Source organism: Furipterus horrens, unplaced genomic scaffold (assembly GCF_987537825.1).
Source record: "Furipterus horrens unplaced genomic scaffold, mFurHor1.1.pri manual_scaffold_1, whole genome shotgun sequence".
Lineage (NCBI taxonomy): Eukaryota > Metazoa > Chordata > Mammalia > Chiroptera > Furipteridae > Furipterus > Furipterus horrens.
In genome coordinates, this window is record NW_028327171.1 from 119,336,645 (window position 1) to 119,355,168 (window position 18,524).

General features: G+C 45.1%; 1 protein-coding gene across 2 annotated transcripts in view; it reads left to right on the forward strand.

The window, feature by feature from the left end:
• Positions 1-18,524, forward strand: part of GYPC (glycophorin C (Gerbich blood group)) — a 43,664-nt gene that overhangs the window by 15,278 nt on the left and 9,862 nt on the right. The window contains exon 2 of one of the 2 annotated variants that reach the window (XM_090279116.1): positions 13,515-13,595. The exons of the other annotated variant lie outside the window; for it this stretch is intronic. Within the exon in view, the coding sequence (XP_090135242.1) occupies positions 13,515-13,595 (81 nt within the window). The remainder of the gene's footprint in view (positions 1-13,514; positions 13,596-18,524) is intronic. 2 annotated transcript variants of the gene reach the window in all.

Genomic DNA, 18,524 nt, shown 5'->3' on the forward strand with positions numbered 1-18,524 from the left:
AGTTACAAAATGGTGGGTCCTGAGTATGACCATGGTGTCTCTGCATCAAGGCCCAGTTCTTTGCCTTTGCTGCTGGCACCAGAAAGCCTGTGGCTCAGGAGTTACATTCCATGAACATGTATTGAGCACCAACTGTTTGCAGGCTTTGGTTGAGGCCCTGGGGATGTGACAGTGGATAAATCAGCAGCAATCCCAAAGTGGCGATGGATAGAGAGACACAAGATATGTGGGTAGAATGCTCAGTTGTCAGATGGTGTTAAGCCATGAAGAGAAATGGAGAAGGCCAAGGGATGAAAGGGGGTGCCATTTAAAGAGCATGGTCAGAGAAGTCTCTACTAAAGGCAGCCAGGGAGCCAAACATGGGTATATCTGAGGGAAGACATAGGAGGTAGAAAGCATAGCACATGCAAAGGCCCTGAGGCAGGAACAGCCAGGAGACCAGTGTGCCAGGAGGAGAAGGGTAAAAAGTGGAAACTAGGAGATGAAATCAGACAGGTGAGGTGGTGGAGAGATCATGGGACTACCTCCTAGCACCTATTGGAGCTGTTGGAGGACTGGGGTCCTCCAAACCCTTTGTTCATGACCTCTAGAATGTTCATGACCTCTAGAGTGCTCATGACCATGAGGTAGGAGCCCTCCAGCATCTCAGATAATTCTCTAGCATGGGTCTGAGAGGAGGGCCTGGGCCAGCATGCCTTGTGCTGGGAGCTGAGAGAAAGGATGAAGATGGTGGAGGACTCCTGAGGAGTGCCTGAAATACAAGGAGTGGGGGTCAGGAGGGGCTTTGTCCAAGGTCCAGTTTCTTATCAGTGGTCCTGAAATATGCCTTAATTGTGGGTGCACATGCATACACACCCACACGAGCTTTCAGAAGCCTCTCTGACAGTTGCTAGTTCTACCTTCTGGGTGAAGCTTTTCTGCACAGCTGTGCTAGGCTCTACAGAGAGTGGCTGTGAGTACCTGCAGTTCACCAGACACTCAGGACTCTGGGGTAGCAGCTGGGAATGTGACTGAGAACCCATGGGTTGGAGGAATGTGCATTGGTCCTTCACTCACTTCCTGGGTCCATGTAAGGTGGGGCTGCTAGCCCCATAGAGAGCATGAAACAGTGGCCTTCCCTCTTGGAATGTAGGAGATGGCCCAGCAGGCATGAAGAGAACCAGGGAAGGGTGTGGGAAAGCATGGTCTTGGGCTGCAGCCCCTGGCTGCCACCTGCCAGAGGAGGGAAGCCCCCATACCATGCTCACCCTCCCTCAGTCTTCCCAGCAGAATGAAAGCACAGTCCAAATAGATAGGCTTCTCTTTCAGAAGTCAGGGAGATGAAGAGACCAATTCAGGCTTCTATAGTTCAGGTTAGAACCCAAGATGCCACCACCTCAGTCTCTCTCCCACACCTGTGTCAGGTGACAACTGGCAGGACTCCCCCAGAGTAAGATGCATGAGCAGTCAGGTTCATCAGTCTGAAGGGTGTGGGGAGGGTGTTTTCACCTGCTTTGTAAATTCACATGCCTTTCTGCTTTGTCTGATGAGAAGTCCTGGGGGAGTCCAGTTAGGAGACCAAAGTCACTTAAATAGGGCACAATAGCTCATTCTAAGCACCTCCTCCCTCAGTGTGAGAATCCAGTTGATGCTAAGTGACTGACTCTTCACCTTTACCTGATGGCTCTGCTAGAAGTCTGGCCACCTGGGCATCTCTTTTTACTTGGAGTCTTACACACATTCACTCTTCTTATCTCACTGGGTCCTCACTGCAGCCTGGTACAGGGGAGGACAGGGGATGGAGAGGGCATTAGCATTTACTGAGCTCTCTTTGTGCCAGGGAGCCTAGGCAGCTCTCCTTGTGCCCACCAGAAGGAATGTGCTATTTTACCTCTGCTGAGAAGAGGGCCTGAGCCCTCCTACAGCAAGTTGTCCTGAGTGTTTTTGGGAAAGGTGTCCCAGAAACTGTCATAAGGCCACACCAATAATAAATTGCACTTCAGTGTCATTCCATTCCATACCTCTGCACCCAACCAGTTGACCTAAAGGCATCCAGTGTCTTCCTGTCAATGATGCCATGTGCTTCATGTGCTGCAGTTTTAAGGAGACAAAGGACTTCATGCTTAAGCACTGCATGCTCCACCCCCACCACACACACACACACACACACACACACACACATGATGAGGAGACCCAAATGTCAGCACCCTTAGAGAACCAGCTTCTGATTGCAGCTCAGCTCTCTGAACTTCAGACCCATGTGTGCAGGTGTCCACTTGCTCCTGAGAGGAATGCATGGGGTGCCTTGTCCTGAGCCTCGTCTGAGTGCAGATCTGTGCCTCACAGGCAGGCAGCCAGCTTGGCTGTGTCTGAGTGCAAGGGCATTATATTTCTTCTGGGGGCTTTTTTTCCCTCTGCTTTGTTCACGCTGATGGAAATGGCTCTTTCACCAGGCCTGCCTCTGATAAGGCTCCAGCAGTAAAGAAAGCAGAGTTCAGCCTCTTATCAGGGAGCTACAGGGTTACCAGGTGCCTACGCTGGGTGGGTTTGGTTCTGATAAAGTGGTCCTGGGCCCAGCCACTCACCAGCTGATTTCTTAGACCTGTCCCTAGAGCCCAACCCTCAAAATAGAGACAGTGAGACCCAAGGAGCTGTTTTACTTTCTTAGACACCAAAGTAGTCTTCTAGTGGCCATAGGTAATAGGATCTGATGGGGAGCAATTAAGGACAAAGGTTTGGTAAGGATGGTTGATGAAGAAGGGGTCTCAAGAGGCTTTAGGGCTCTGCACATGGCAGTGAGAGTTGTACCTCCCACAGATGTCTAAGGATTGTGTGTGGCTTGAGCCCACTCAGAATCCCCTGTGAGGCATGCACTAGTGATCCTATTGTGTGAGTAGAACACTGAGATTAGGAAATAGAAGGTGTTGAGGTGTTTTGTCTAATGTGTGATACGATTTGAAGCCAGATTTGCTTGCCCCTGCGCTGCCTTCCTCCCTCTGGGAACTCTGATTGGAAGATCTAAGAACTCATCCTCCTGCCCTCCACCCTGTACACCATGCACACCCCATTTAAAGACAGAAATTCTACCTTTAAAAGTTAACTCTCCTTTCCGTTAGGCTTGGGTCACTGTTAAACATCCTGTCGTTAGGGTAGGACAGACTGGGTTAGCAGACTGTTTCTTAGCGAGTGACTAGGCCTCTCTGTCCTTAGGTATCCAGTCTGTAAAATGGGCTGGTCCTCCCTGCCTCACAGAGCTGCTATGCTCAGTGCACCCAGGAACCACAGGTCTCTATAGGTGGAAAGCACATCATTGCTGCCGGCCACCAGGACTCCAACACCAGCTCAGCCCAAGCCAGGGGGCAGGGCAGAGCCAGGGTGACAGTGGGGCAGTGGTGGACCCTTGGGTGCAAGTTTGGATTTGAACATTTTGACTTTGCCCTTGGAAAATGATTATATCTCTGAGCCTGAATCTTTTTCTATATAAAGTGTGGATGGAAGTACCTGCTGGGAAGATTGCCTTGTGATTTTAACAATGAGAAGTACCACAGACTCGTGGCTGTCCCTTAAAAGCAGCAGGCTTTTCTGAGAAGCATCATCTGTGTTATAAGATGCAGGTGGAGCCCCAGCAGAGAGCAAACACATCAAAAGCAACCAACATGAGTCCAGTGACTTCCTGTCTGCACTCTGCCCAGGCTGTGATGCACACAGATGCATAGAGGCCAAGGGCTCTCCAGACAAAACCAAGATAGCAACCACCCACATAGGTGGGTTAGGTAGGGCCTCACGGCATCCTGGCCCAGTGATTGGAGCCTTCCCTGAAAGGTGCTGCCACTCAGAGGTGACCCACAGGAGAGGTACAGGAAAGTGAGTCCTGCCTTCAGAGGTCCTGCTGGAGAGCCAAGGCAGCAACTCAGATCTTACGGGAAAGGCTGCCATCACGGCCGGGGAGCAGCTCCTGACTCAAGATACTCAAACAGCACCATGAAAGTGCTCTGCCCTGAAATATCTTGGAATATCGAGAAGTGAGTCTCTCCCAGACACCAAGGATTACAAATGCTAAAGCCAGAGAAAGGGCAGACTGAGGGGGTGGGCAGGAGTTCCAGCTAGGTGGCTGCTCAGCTGAGCTGGTATCTGGGGAAGACATGTGATGGTGCTTCTCAGATCTCTTCCCTGGAATATCATTGATAACACTCGGGAACACAATTTTCGTTGAGTTATATCTGACACTTGTTTTTGACTAACTTTTGGCATATGAATTCAAAAATGACCCCAGATTTTCTCTATCACATCAACTTTTTAAGGTACAGGTTACCCTCCCTTTGTCCCCAAAATCATACAAAATGTACATACAAAGGAAAATAAAGAAAAAATTACCTGAATATACTGTTTATTTAGAGTTATTTTATTCACATAAAAACTGTATATTGCTACTGTAAGTCAAATTGTGTACAAGTAGTAAAGTTCTGCTACCAAACATACATATTAAGGTATTTTATCTTTTCAAATGACAGGCTAGGAAGTGTCAAAATGAAATTATTGAAACAGTCTCCTTCAGTTGGCGAAGCTTTAACATATTGCTTCATGAGACCCAGTTTTATGTGCAGAAGTGAGAATATAATGTTCTTTCTGTCAACAAGTAGTTCATGTAGATTGTTTGGATCACCAGGATTGAGGGCAGATCTTAGAGGCCAATTTGACTCCACTCAGTGCTTCTCACTAGCTCTGCTGTTTCACCTACACAGAAAACAGAGATACTTGGTATATCCACATTGCTGACCAAGAAGGAAGCAGACCATTTTAAGGTCAACACAGATGATCCAACTGTGCTTATGATATTGCAAAAGATCAATGACTCTCTTTATGTCTTCATATTCTTCATGAAAACAAACTGAATGGCCAATTGGGACTGCACCAAATAAATTGCCATTGTGGAGGAGGACACACTTCAAGCTCTGCTTTGAGCTATTGACGAACAGTCACCATTCAGTTGCGTTATAGATTGGAATTCCCAATTCCTCCATTAAACCATGTATGTTATGGCAATACACAAAGCCACCATCACTTCAAAAGTACTGCAGAAATTCACTTTCTCTTGACCAAAAGTAGGATACCTTCACTCCTTTTTCAAGCAAGTTTTTCTCATCAATCTTGATGTTAGGAGTTCTGAAGCCTTTTTGGATAGTCCTAAATCTCATGCCAAATCATTCAACTCATGCTGATCAAATCCCTTACAAACTGAGTCATCTTCAATTTCAAAATCTTCATTGTTGCTGTCACTTAGTTCTTCACCACACTCCTGTTTTTCGAAAGAGGTTAGTTCAATGAAAACTGGCACTGGGATTTCAGATGAATGAGGCACTAGGTATATAGCTGATAGTAGAATAGCATACTCTATTTTAAATTTATTTTTCTTCTTATATCCTGACATTTTCACTATACAAAAGTAAGAGTCACTTGAATGATCTCTGAGCTCTCACCAAACCATAGGTATACCAAGTGCCAATTTATCACTTGTTCCCTTCGTCCACATTCGTAAACTCTCGACACACTGCTTGCACACCTTGTGAGGGGCCCAAGACTTATCTTGATCACCAAGTTTTACTTTAAGATATGCAAAATAGGCTTGCCTGACAAATGCACTGATGTTTGTCCTTTGACTGGGAATGGTGAAACTGCCACAGATATAACAAAATGAATCAGGGTTGTTTAGGCACTTATGACAAGAAATAGCAGAGGCAGACGTGATCTGAAGGAAAGGAAATAAGTACGTACATAAATAAAAAAATTAATTCTGCTAACTCCTTGTATACAGACAAGAACTCAGACTAGGACTTCCAGCCAAGATGGAGGCTTAGACTGACACACTCGGTCACCCTCTACAACTAAAAAGGAATACAACTACCTCAAAACAAAAGATAACTAGAAATTCCAGAAAATAAAACTACATGGAAACCCAACGTATGAAGTTATAAACCAGCAGTGCTCGTCCAGACGGGTAGGAGGGGCGAGAAAACATGGTGCTGTCCGCGGTAGCAGCGGGGATAGTGGCGGGACTGCGAGAAACGTCAGGGGAACAATCCCAGCCGCAGTCAACTCCTGGCTACTCGCGATTCCAACACTGGGGAAGGCAGCCCCCCCCCCCCCCATTGCCTTGGACGGTGAGGCCCGGAGGGCGGGGGGACGGATCCTGGTCTCTCAGCGGAGAGTAACGGCAGGAATCCATCTTGAACCCCCACCCCCACACAAAGCACCACAGTGCAGCGAGAAAAGGTCCCCAATCACAGCTGTTGCTGGGTAGTGACGAGTGCACAGGGCTCCGCCCCCTATAGCCCGCCCAGGAAGCAAAGCTAAACACAAATCTGTCAGAATGAAGCAGACAACGATTGAAATCCCAGTGATGCAGCTCACCAGGCAACAGATGCGAAACCTGACAAACAAACAAATAAAAAACCTTTCTGAGGCTCAGTTTAGAGCTATAGTTATAAGGTGGCTTACAGAATTAACAAAAGATTTGAAACAAGACAAGGAAGGAATAAAAGTTACTCATACTGAAACAAACAAAAATCCAGAGATCAAATCAACAAACCAGAACATAGAGAAGGAACAGTCAACCAGTGCAGAAAGAGGAAACAAAAAGTAAGGAAAGTGAGGAGAGGATCAGAAACCTCTGGGACAGCTATAAGCGAATGAACATTCAAATAATTGGATTGCCAGAGGGCGAAGAAGAACTAGAAATTGAAAAATTATGTGAAAAAATAATGAAGCAGAAGTTCCCAAACTTGGGGAAGGAAATAGACTTACAGGTCCAGGAAGCACAGAGTTCCAGAAAAAGTGGACCCAGGGAGAACCACTCCAAGACACATTATAATCAAAATGTCAAAAATTAAAGATAAGGAATCTTAAAAGCAGCAATAGAGAAGAAAAGAATCATGTACAAGGGGGTCCCAATTAGACTATCAGCTGATTTCTCAAAGGAGACCTTACAGGCAAGAAGGGACTGGCAAGAAATATTCAAAGTAATGAAAATAAAAAACCTACAGCCACAAATACTCTATCCAGCAAAATTGTCATTCAGAATAAGAGGGCAGAGAAAGTGCATCCAGGACAAAGTAAAACTGAAGGAGTTCATTAGATCCAAACCACTATTATATGAGATGTTAAAGGGACTGGTTTAAAAGAAGGAGGATCAAAACTACGAACATTAAAATGAAAACTGCATCACAAGAACCAACAACAGAAGCTAGGGAATTGAAACAAAGGCAAACTAAATAGGCAATGAGAGTGGAAAAAGAACTATAGGTATGGGAAACATATTGGGGGGAGGTCAGCAGGGAGGGGGAAGGGGGAAAGGGAGGGAGATGGTACAGGAATTAAGAAGCATAGTAGTAGGGAATGGAGTAGAGAGAGAGGTTGAGAAGAACTATATGCACAACCAATGGACATGGACTAAAAAGGGGGGACAATGGAAGGAGGGGAGCAAGGGGAAAAGAAATTGGGACAACTGTAACAGCATAATCAATAAAACATTTTTAAAAAAAAAGATCTGAGACTACACTTCGGAATACGATTCACTATATAGAGCGGCACACAACCTCCCACCACACTGTCTCATGTGTAACTGAATAGCCTAGACAAGTATGAACCTGTCGCTGGTCTCCAAGTTCATCCCTCACCCCTCCCCACTCAAGGGAGTTTTGCTCTCAGTCAGTAGGAGAGTACTAGTGCTTCCCTCATTCCAGGCTCAATCCAGCCTAGAATGGTCGCATTAATATAAACTGTACAGAGAAAACTTGACGTGATAGAAGAAAACTAACTGCAGTTTTGAAATCAGCATGCCTATTTAAATCTAAAGCAGCTGAAAAGTCTAACTCAACAGGAATTATGTTAAAAATTGTACCCCTGTACATTGGAGTCATGGGAGTAATGTATGTAACAAACTCTCTGCAGTGTGAGGAGATGAACCCAGGAGGTGGTTTCTACTATCTAGCACCTGATAGATACTCAAGTCCATTGGTTTAGCCATGACTGCAAATGCCTGATTTCATAACTACCTGCCTGGATGACATTTTGTGCCTCATTTCACTGCACTGCTGAGAGGAGCTTTCACTGAGTAAGCTTTTGGTGACTACCTTATATGTGCCTTGCAAAATGCAGGGGCACTGAGAGAAAGATTCCACCACCTTTTCTGCAATGACAGGAGTCATTCTGGCATATCTGATGAGTGTCTACAGTGATAGGAGGTCACTCTTGCCGAAAGGTCAGAACAAGCATCAACCAATGGTGAAGCTAGACTAGTGTGGATTGGGCATTTCAGTCAGGGGGAATAGCAGGAGCCAGAACCGTGGAATTTGAAACAGAATCAGAGACTGTGTGACCTACATGGGGACCCTGTGGTAAAGGTGGGATGTGAACATGTGAGATGAAATGTGGGAGTCAGGTTGGCTGTTCCTGTGGCTTTTGCCACAGGAGACTCTAGTCATGTCCTCTGAGGAAACCCTCAGTCTATCTGGTAAGTTGACAACAACAACAAAAATTTTTGGCATGTAATTTTTAGGACATGCTTACACCAAAAATAATTATTGTTCTTTATCTGAAATTTAAACATAAGTGATGTCCTGCATTTTATCTGGTAGCACTAGGAGATGGGACCTGGGCATGGGTGTTTTATAAAGGGTCTCATCTGGTTTGAACATACAGTCAGAGTTGAGAATCGTGAGCAAGAGGCTGTGTTGCTGCTGTGAGCCAATCCAATTACTTGAGTCCCAGGCCAGGTCCCCAACTGCAAAGACTTCTGCCTAGATGGACCATTGCTAGTCTTAAAAATTCTCCCAGAGAAGCTTTCGAGATTCCCTTCTCACTCATCCTTTCCATTTATCTCACTAATGCTTCCCACAATGGTTAAAAAACCTGTTTCTTTTTATGTAAATTTGAAAATCTGAAACACATCTTAGCATTAAATGATTTGAAAAGTACTTTAAGTAATGTAATTGTGGAAGTGCTTTAATGACTGACTATTTAAATGCAAAACAATAAATCATTATAAATCATTATTCACAACCCTACAATCACTTCCATCACACATCAACTTGTAATTACGCTCTTGCCAGAGCTTCAAACTCTCTAACCTTCGAGGTGTGCATTCCTCTAGCCCCCACTTCACACCATACTCCCCTCTCCACTACCCTCGGTTCTGTTGGTCTCTCATTGTGTCATGCTGATCCATTCTGGGTAGCTCCCATGTGCATTTCTAAACTTGGAAGAGAGAAGCCTTTTCTTCTCGTTATCTGTGTATTACTTGAGAATTTCCAGTGTGTTCTTTTTTCTGTAATCTCTCACCTGTTCATTGCCCACAAGAGAAAACCCAGCTTCTCTAACCTGATCTGTTCACCAGGCAGATAAATAACAAAGTTTATTAATGGTATTAAATGTGGTCGTAATGGTAGGAGAAGTAATAAGACACGGAAAAGGAAGAGAGGAAAATAAACTCAAGATATGCACTGGATTTAGTCATTCATTTTTTTCTTCTTTGACTTAAATCCTAGCTTTTATATTTCCCAAAACACAATTCAAAACATTTGAAAGGTGTAAAATTGAAAAAGAAAACTGCATTTATTTCAATATGAGCATTTATTCTGAAAAGAATAAGATTATTTAAAGTTTGTTAGACCACCTGACTTATCTGGAGGTCCATCATCCTGATCACCCAAACAAACCCAGCCCTACTAATGGCGAATGTCATTTTTGTTAACTCTTTTTTCACTCTTGGTTTGCTCAAGAAATTAGTACACCAGACTTCCGGCCAAGATGGAGGCCTAGACAGACATGCTGGATCTCCCTCCTGAACTAAGAAGGAATACAACTACCTTAAAACTAGAGACAACCAGAAGTTCCAGAAAATCAAGCTGCATGGAAGTCCAACAAACAAAGATATAAAGAAGAAACATTCATCCAGAAAGATAGGAGGGGCGGAGCTGGGGAGGAAAGGATGCAGTGTGGTGGCGGCAGCAACGGTGGCAGTGGCAGCAGTGGCAAGCGAGCAGAAAGTGCAGTCACACATTTTTAAAAGTGGGGAGGGACACCTGAGGAGCGTTCCCAGCTCCTGACCAGACCCTGCAGCTCATGGTTCCAGTGCCAGGGAAAATCAAGCCCCATTGCTTCTGACTGTGCAAACAAGTGCAGGTTAGGGAAGAGGAAGAAACTGCCAGTCTCAGCAGAGTCTGCTTGTTTAAAGGGCACCCACAGTCCTAGAACATCCACAGACCCACCCACTCTGGGAACAATGGGCAGGGCAACAGCTAGAGAGGTGCCAGTCCCATACAAAAGTGATAGAAGTGCCTGGAAAAGGGACAAGTGCTGAGCAAGCGGCATTGTTCCTTCTCTGACCCCTCCCCCACAAACAGTGCCACAACGTGGTGAAACGGGTCACCCTGTACTGACGAATACCTAAGGCTCCGCCCCTTAAAGTGTAACAGGAGTGACAGCTCTACCTAAGGCCCAGAGACAAACACAGCCTGTCAAAATGAGGAGACAGAGAAGTATGGCCCAAAACGGGGAACAGATCAAGGTTCCCGTGGGAGAGCTAAACGAAAAAGAGATAGCCAACCTAACAGATGCAGAATTCAAAACACTGGTGATAAAAGATGCTCACAGGCTTGACAAAAATGCTTAAGTACAGCAGATGCATAAGGGAAGAAGTGAGGACTATGCTAAGTGAAACAAAGGAAAATCCACACAAAACCAATGGTGAAGGGATGGAATCCGGGGTTCAAATCAATGATTTGGAACATAAAGAAGAAAACAATAGTCAACCAGTACAGAATAAGGAAACAAGAATTGAAAAAAATGAGGTGAGGTTTAGGAACCTCTGGGATAACTTTAAACTTGCCAGCATCCAAACCATAGGGGTGCCAGAAGGAGAAGAGGAAGGGCAAGAAATTGAAAGCTTATGTGAAAAAATAATGAAGGATAACTTCCCAAATTTGGCAAAGGAAATAGACATACAAGTCCAGGAAGCACAGAGAGTCCCATACAAGCTAGACCCAAAGAGGACCACACCAAGACACATCATGATTAAAATGTCAAAGGTTCAAGATAAAGAGAGAATCTTAAAAACAGCAAGAGAAAAGCAGAGTTACCTACAAAGGGGTGCCTATAAGACTATCAGCGGATTTATCAAAATAAAGTTTGCAGGCAAGAAGGGACTGGCAAGAAGTATTCAATGTGGTGGAAAGCAAGGACCTACAACCAAAATTACTCTATCCAGCAAAGCTATCATTTAGAACGGAAGGGCAGATGAAGTCCTTCCCAGACAAGGTAAAGCTAAAAGAGTTCATTATCACCAAGCCATTATTGTATGAAATGTTAAAGTGACTTATTTAATAAAAAGAAGATCAAACCTATGAACACTAAAATAACAAACTCACAACTATCAACAACTGAATCTGAAAAATAAAAACAAAATCCAACTAAGCAAACCAGAATAGGAACAGACCAATAGGTACAGGGATCATTTGGAGGGTTATCAGCTGGGTGGGGGGAGGGGGAGAAGTGGGTAAATGATGCAGGGATTAAGAAGCATAATTGGTTGGTTCAAAATAGACAAGGGGAAGTTAAGAATAATATAGGAAACGATGAAGCCAAAGAACTTATATGCATGACCCATGGACATGAACTAAGGGGGGGTGGTGGGATTGCTGGGAGAAGTGGGGTACCAGGTAGAGGGGAGCAAAGGGAATTTAATTGGGACTACTGTAACAACATAATCAATAAAATATACTTTAAAAAAAGAAATTACCAGTCTGACAAAATAGAAAATTGTGTTTGTACTTATCTTTCTTCCGCTAAGATTATGTGTTAGATTTCAAACCTGGTTTTGAAGTGCTAAAATCACTGGTGAGGAAGATGAATAAAAAGTTCTGTTTGTATTGACTGCACAAAACAGCAGGAGCATGCCAGTTCACCATTCCCATCGGCCATTACATACTAACAAGTTGTTGAACCTTAACCACACCACCTACAAAATTCTGAAGTCTAAGTTGGTTGGCCCTCTTTGATTAGTCTCTATGAAAGAAACCTTTAACTTAGATGACAGTTGATTTGCATCATAGGATTTCAACTGACGGAAGGGTTATGTATGTGTTTATGGCTTCTTTGTTTTTGAAATATTCATGTGGGGGAAGTATCTGTTACAAGACCTGGACATGGAGGCTGGGAAGATGGAGCAGTGGTGTGCTGGTGTGATGGATTGGGGCATATTTATTATAGAGTATTATAGAGTATTTCCATTGGCCAGGAAAACAGGGAAGGATGGGTTCAAAGGGTGGTGGGGTAGAAGCAGTGAAAAGAAGTGGCTTTTCCTCCCCAGAACAAAGATAGTACAGGGGCTTGAACCAGAAGCCAGCAACTTCCTGGCTCTGTTGTCTGATGCAAAATAGGAGAATCAGTGATTTCCTGAAGTTCCTTCTCTGTCCTGACATCCAGAGAACAAAGGAGGACTAAGAGCACAGAGAGAAGTGCTCAGGAAGCCCAGCTGTTCCAGAAAATAGCAAGCACTTCCTGCTCCCCAAGTTACAGGAACTGGCCACCTGAACCTCCCCACTAGAGACCCAGAATCCAGAAGTCCTGTGTGAGGGAAGGTGATGATGGTGGTGATGTGTATAGTGTATGTATGTGGTGTGTGGTGTAGTGGGGTGTGCGTGTCTTAAATATGTGAAGCTAAGGGTTTTCATGGGTTGAGCACTGTCCCCTTGGAGCCATACAGGTGCATCCTTCTCTACAAATGAGCGAGCCCAAGGTTAGAGAGTGTTGCAGGCAGCTGAGATGCAGGGAGCCAGGATTCACAGGTATCTCTCTGGTATCACAACCTGCGCTCCCTAAGCTGCACATCAGGATGCCCCTGAAAGTGCTTTAAGATGGTTTCTGTAAAGAGCAGTTTGTTGATGTACATCTGCCCTTCTCATCACCACCCTCCCCAAGCAATACATTCCCAATATTTAAATGGAAATGTCCCTCTCTTTCCTAGTACCCTTTACAAACACAACCCCAGCAGAAAAACCCAATCACAGTAGTATCCTCACAACATCAGCTGTTATGTGTTGTGTGTAAACTCCTACTGCTCTATCTATATGCATCATCTTATGTCATCCTCACAGCCACCTGTGAGGAGGGTTCCCCCATGATTCCTTTGCACATGGAGGAATGGTGAGACTCAGTACCCTCCGCCCAGTGTCAGAGAAGGCATTGTCCCTGATGTGGCTCCTAACTGGCTTCCTGCTCCTTTGGCTCTCCTTCCTGCCAAGACCCTTCATTGCATCTTTACCTTTTTGGTCCTAAACTCGGGGTCCTGCTGTCTCTGGGTCACTCATGCCACCTCCTTTGCACACCCCGTCGGCAAGTGCCACTGTCTTATCTTTAAAATACGAGAACTCACTGTGTTCATCTGACAAGCTCTACCTGAGGCTTTTAACCAGTATCCAAGGCAGCATAGTCCCCCCCACCTCCCACTGCCCTCACCATCATGCTGGCTTTCCCAACAGGACACAGGGCTCTGCAGATCCTGCCTGTCAAACTTGGTGAAGGAAGGAGAAAAACATTTTCCACCTCCTGTTTGCCAACTGGTAAGCCTTCTGGAAACTCAATAACAAAGTGTGGCTATGTAAATCATCATTATTTACACACACGGCCTGACTGAGGACATTTAGTCACATAATTAGGCACCTAACTATACTGAAAATGCAATTATCTGATTTTTTAAGTGAGTTAAGTCCTCCAAAGAAGTGGGATTAACACATATGAACCAGCCAGAGAGCAGAGACCACAGAAGGCATATCAATGTGACCCTGGCTACACAGAGGTTGAGTGGTGTGTACTTGAGCCATGTGTGTGAGCACACATGCACACACACAACATACCCATACACATGCAACACATAAAATGTCAGCTTTACCTCTGTGTCCTTGGGACTCTTAAAAGACCTACTGTGTACCAGGAACTTAATAAATGATAGCCATTAATATCATTGGAAGTTCAGTGTGTACCTTTTTAATGGATGACTTGAAAGATCTTAGGGATGTTATTTAATTAACTTGTGAAATGCAGGTGTCAAGAAAAAAAAATAATGATAAAATTAGGACATGTCAGAGAATTTTTTTATTTTACATCACTGAGTCATTAACATAGCGTTGTGTCATATGTTGAGGTATAAAATTCAGTCTTTGTTCTATAGTAGCTAAAAAATTACTGTACAAAGCCCTGTAATGGTGATTTGAACAAGTTATTCAGCAAACTATAGCCTATGGACTAAATCTAGCCTGTGGCCTGTTTTGATAGTCAATTAACTGAGAGTGTTTTTTACATTTTTAAAGGGTTATAAAAAACTAACCAACAAGCAATTAAATGAAGAAGAATATGCAGCAGAGACATATGTGGCCTGTGAAACCTAAAATATTTGTGAAAAAATGAGCTGTTCCTGCAGGAATATTGGAAGGAGCATGCAAGCCTTGTATGCAAGTCATGGAAGGCTTCTCAAAGGAGATGATGTGCCCTGAACACAATGGTTGATCAGGAGTTGGCAAAGGCCCAGAGTCTCTATCATAGGGTGAGGCACCACTGCCTCCCAGGAGCTTCCTTCCAGCAGCAGCTCAACACATGAGAAATAATGACAAAGGCCAATTTGGAGGATGCCTGAAATGAGAGCTATGAGAGCCTGAGGTTCTGGAACTTGGACTAGATCTTTAGCAGAAGGACTAACAGCCCTCTGGCCAGATGTGGCTAGACTGCCCCAAAGTATGAAGGCAGTGGGAAGGGACAGACAGCTCAATGTGTCAGACCCCTTGTGGCCTAGATGCCAATGACTTTAGCCCTTGAATTACCAGGTGGTCTATTCTGTGAACTGAATGAAGTGAGAGAAAAGATCACACAGTTAACTCTACCGGGCCCTAGGCCTCTGACACAAGATTCCACTGACACCTGAACACCCAAACATTCCGCTCACCCCCATCCCCAGACTTCCCCCGAATAGCTCAGCTCATCCCCAGTTGACCCAATCTCTCAGCTCCCTAAAAGCTCTTCCTGTTGGACCACAGATCATGTCACCAAGCCCCTTACCTCAAGCTCTTTGAACACCCCTTATCCTCTGCTGGAAGTGGAAGCCTGGCTCCGTGAGGACACTGCTGACCCCCTCAAATGGTGGTCATTCCTCTCCCACACTCTGGTACCACTGGGTTCAGGATAGAGTGTCCACTTACAAGACACGATTATTCCTTCCTTTTCAAAGCGGCTTTCTTCGAAAAACACACAGTATGTCCTCCTCTTAATTCATCGCCTGTTCTATCTCTCTCACAAATATACCCCCAACACCACCCCGAGCTGTCAGCACACACAGGGGACTTATCTCAGTTCTTCTGTTTGCCATCAGCCACCAGCTCCTGTGGTTGCACCAGAGCAAGACATTTTCCGTGACTTCCACAGTCTCCATTGCAACCATTCCACTCCCTGACCACTTCCAACATCTCTGTGCCTGCAATTCTTCAGCCCCATGGGGACCTGAAGTCCAGTAACCTGGCCACTGCCCACTGGCCCCCACCCCACGTTTCCTCACTGCCTGCCCATGCACCTTCAGTTTCCCAGTCCATCGTTACAATCCTCCATGTTTCCTCAATTCCTGTTAACAATGCCTAGGAAGGATATTCAAAACCCACCATTTCTCATTTCTTCCACTGAAATCGATCCTATCTTCTCTAGATTTTACCATAACAGCCCCCAACCACCCAAGCTAGTCCCCTTCCCCTGCATAGCAGCCATAGCCATACTGTCAATGAGTTACGTAGTCAGTGTATGTCACTCCTCTGCTCAGAATCCTCTCGTTGCTGCTGTCTACCTCAGAGTAAAAGCTGAGCTCAGACAAAGCACTCAAGGGAACTCTGACTATGTCTTTCACACCTCACCAGCACTCACTTCACTCCATCGCCCTTGCCTCTGTCTGCTCCATAAACACTCCAGTACTTTTGCACTTACTGTTCCTCTGTCTGGAACACTCTTCCCCAGACATCCACATACTTCATTGCCTTCTTCAGGTCTCTGGTCATCCTCTGAGAAGCAAGCCCTCTCTCCTCTTCTCTTTTCTTAATGTCTTGCTAGCATTTATCACCACCTGGCCTACATCATGAGTCCACATTATTTACTCCCTGTTGCTTGCTCCCTCTTCTAAAAGTGGAAGCCCCTACATAGTTATTATAATGCTATTGACTATATTCCCTGTGTTGTTTTTTACATCATCAGTAATTGATAGACAAATAAAATTAAAAATGGAAGCCCTGTAGGTAGGGCTTTGTGCTGTCCACTATAAAATGGAACACAATAGGCCCCTGGTGAACTTTTGTTTAATGGATGATTCTAGAATAAGCTTTGGAATCAGACAGGCATGATTCTAATCCCACCTATAACTACTGTGTGACCTTAGGCAAGTTATCCAACCTATCTGGGCCTCAGCTTCCTCAACTGTAAAGTAAAAGGCATTGCAACACCCATTTCAAGTATTCTTCTGAAAATTGGAACAATACATATAATTATAAAGTGAGCCCCGAATGATGGCAATTGCATCATTTTCCATACCAGGAAAGAGCAGAGGAGGGTGTTCAGTGGGAAGACAGATCTTCAGACAATAGGGATTACTGGAGAAGTGGAGACCAGAGAGCAGCCAGGCCTCAGGGTATTATGAATGGGACAGCAAAAAAAGTGCACACAACCTAGGGGTGGAGGCCTTGCTTTTATGATAGCCCTAGAGGGTGGAAATTATGTCCAGGGAAAGCTTCAGAGGCAGTCAAGTGTCCATGATCACCCCAGGGAGGTGATAATAACACTGACCTCTGTTCTGTCCTAGGCCAGAGAGATCAGATCCTTTGACCCCGTGCTTCTCCCCACCCGGAACACAGTACTAGGGAGAGCACCCGTAGCTCATCATCTCTGGGTCGAGCAGCATTCTAGGCCTCCACATCTCACTGAGAGGCACAGTTGCTCCTTAAAGAAATATCTTCCCATCATACCTGGATCTTGCCCACCATGCACATGCTTGACACTGTGCTAGGACACAATAGTCATGGACCTGAGACACTCACAATCCAGCCAAAAACGTCAGGGCTGTACCTTAGAAACACACCTGTCTCGGCCTTGGGAAATTGTTGCTAAGGCTGCAGGACATAGAAGGCCACATATGTGTTCATGTGTGTATGTGTCCAAATGCATGCATGTGTATGTGTAAACAAGGTTGGGAATGAATGAGTATCTTCTGATGTAGGAAGTCAGTGAAAGACTCAAAGCTGAGGAAAATGAGCAGTAAGTACACTCACATTCAAAACAGACACTAGGGATCAAAAAACTGTGGTACATTTACACAATGGAATACTATGTAGCAGAAGAAAGAAGGAACTCCTGCTATTTCCAACAACATGGATGGAACTAGAGAGAATTATGCTTAGTGAAATAAGCCAGGCAAAGAAAGAAAAATACCATATGATATCACCTAACACAGGAAACTAAAGAACAACACAAACAAAGGAACTAAATAGGACAAAGAGCAGAATAGCAATCAATAGGGGGAGAGGGGAGGGAGAGAAGGGGGATAAGTAAGGGAAGGGTTTAGTCAAAGAACGTGTATAAATGATTCATGGACATGGACAATGAGGAGGGATATGATTGTGGGAGAAGGGTTGGGCTGGGTGGGGAAGAGCAATGGGGGAAAAATGAGAACTGTAATTGAAAAAACAAAAATTTAAAAAATTAAAAAAAAAAACAAAAAACAGACACTAGATGTGTCCTAAGTGGAGTTCACACTGGCCCTAGCGTGATCACCCACTAGCTGTCCAAGACAGCTGTCAAGCTGCCCCACAGGGCATCCCTGAGGGCAACTATGGGAGAAGACAGTACTGCATTGTTCTGCTTCTCCAGGTTGCTCCTGGCCTCTCTCCACCTCAAAGCAAGAGAGAAGGGCTCTCTAGAATGGCCCAAGAGAGCCCCCAGAACAAGCAGGGCTTGTGCCCTAGGGAACCTGGCTCCTGTTGCCACCAAGGAGTGCAGCGCTGCTTGGGAATTCCTGGGAGGTGTCATAGGTTCAAAGGCACATGCCAAGAGACTGGGTCAGGGTAGCAGTTGCATACTCTAAACAATCTCCATTGTTCAGGTTCCACAGGGGCCGGGAATGAAGCATCTTCAGAGCTCCTACTCGCTAGAGCGCAGTGCAGGCTAGGCAGGCAGGGGCCCAGTGAGGGTTCGGGCAGCTTGAGAGCCACATAGGTCAGGGACAGTGCAGGGTGGCATTCCTGCTCTAATGCTTTCTAGAGCCCATTACTGTGCCCTCAGAAAGAGCCTACACACTGAGGGCATTCCTGCCAAAATGAGACAACCATGTCACTGGTTAAGTAAAACGAGTTTCCTCCCACCTGGTGTCACCTCCTTCCACTGCAGCCCAGGAGGGGCCTGAACTCAGAGCTGGCAATGAGGTAGAGGTGAGGAGAGAAATGCTTACTGGGCCCCCTTTTTTCTGGTGGACA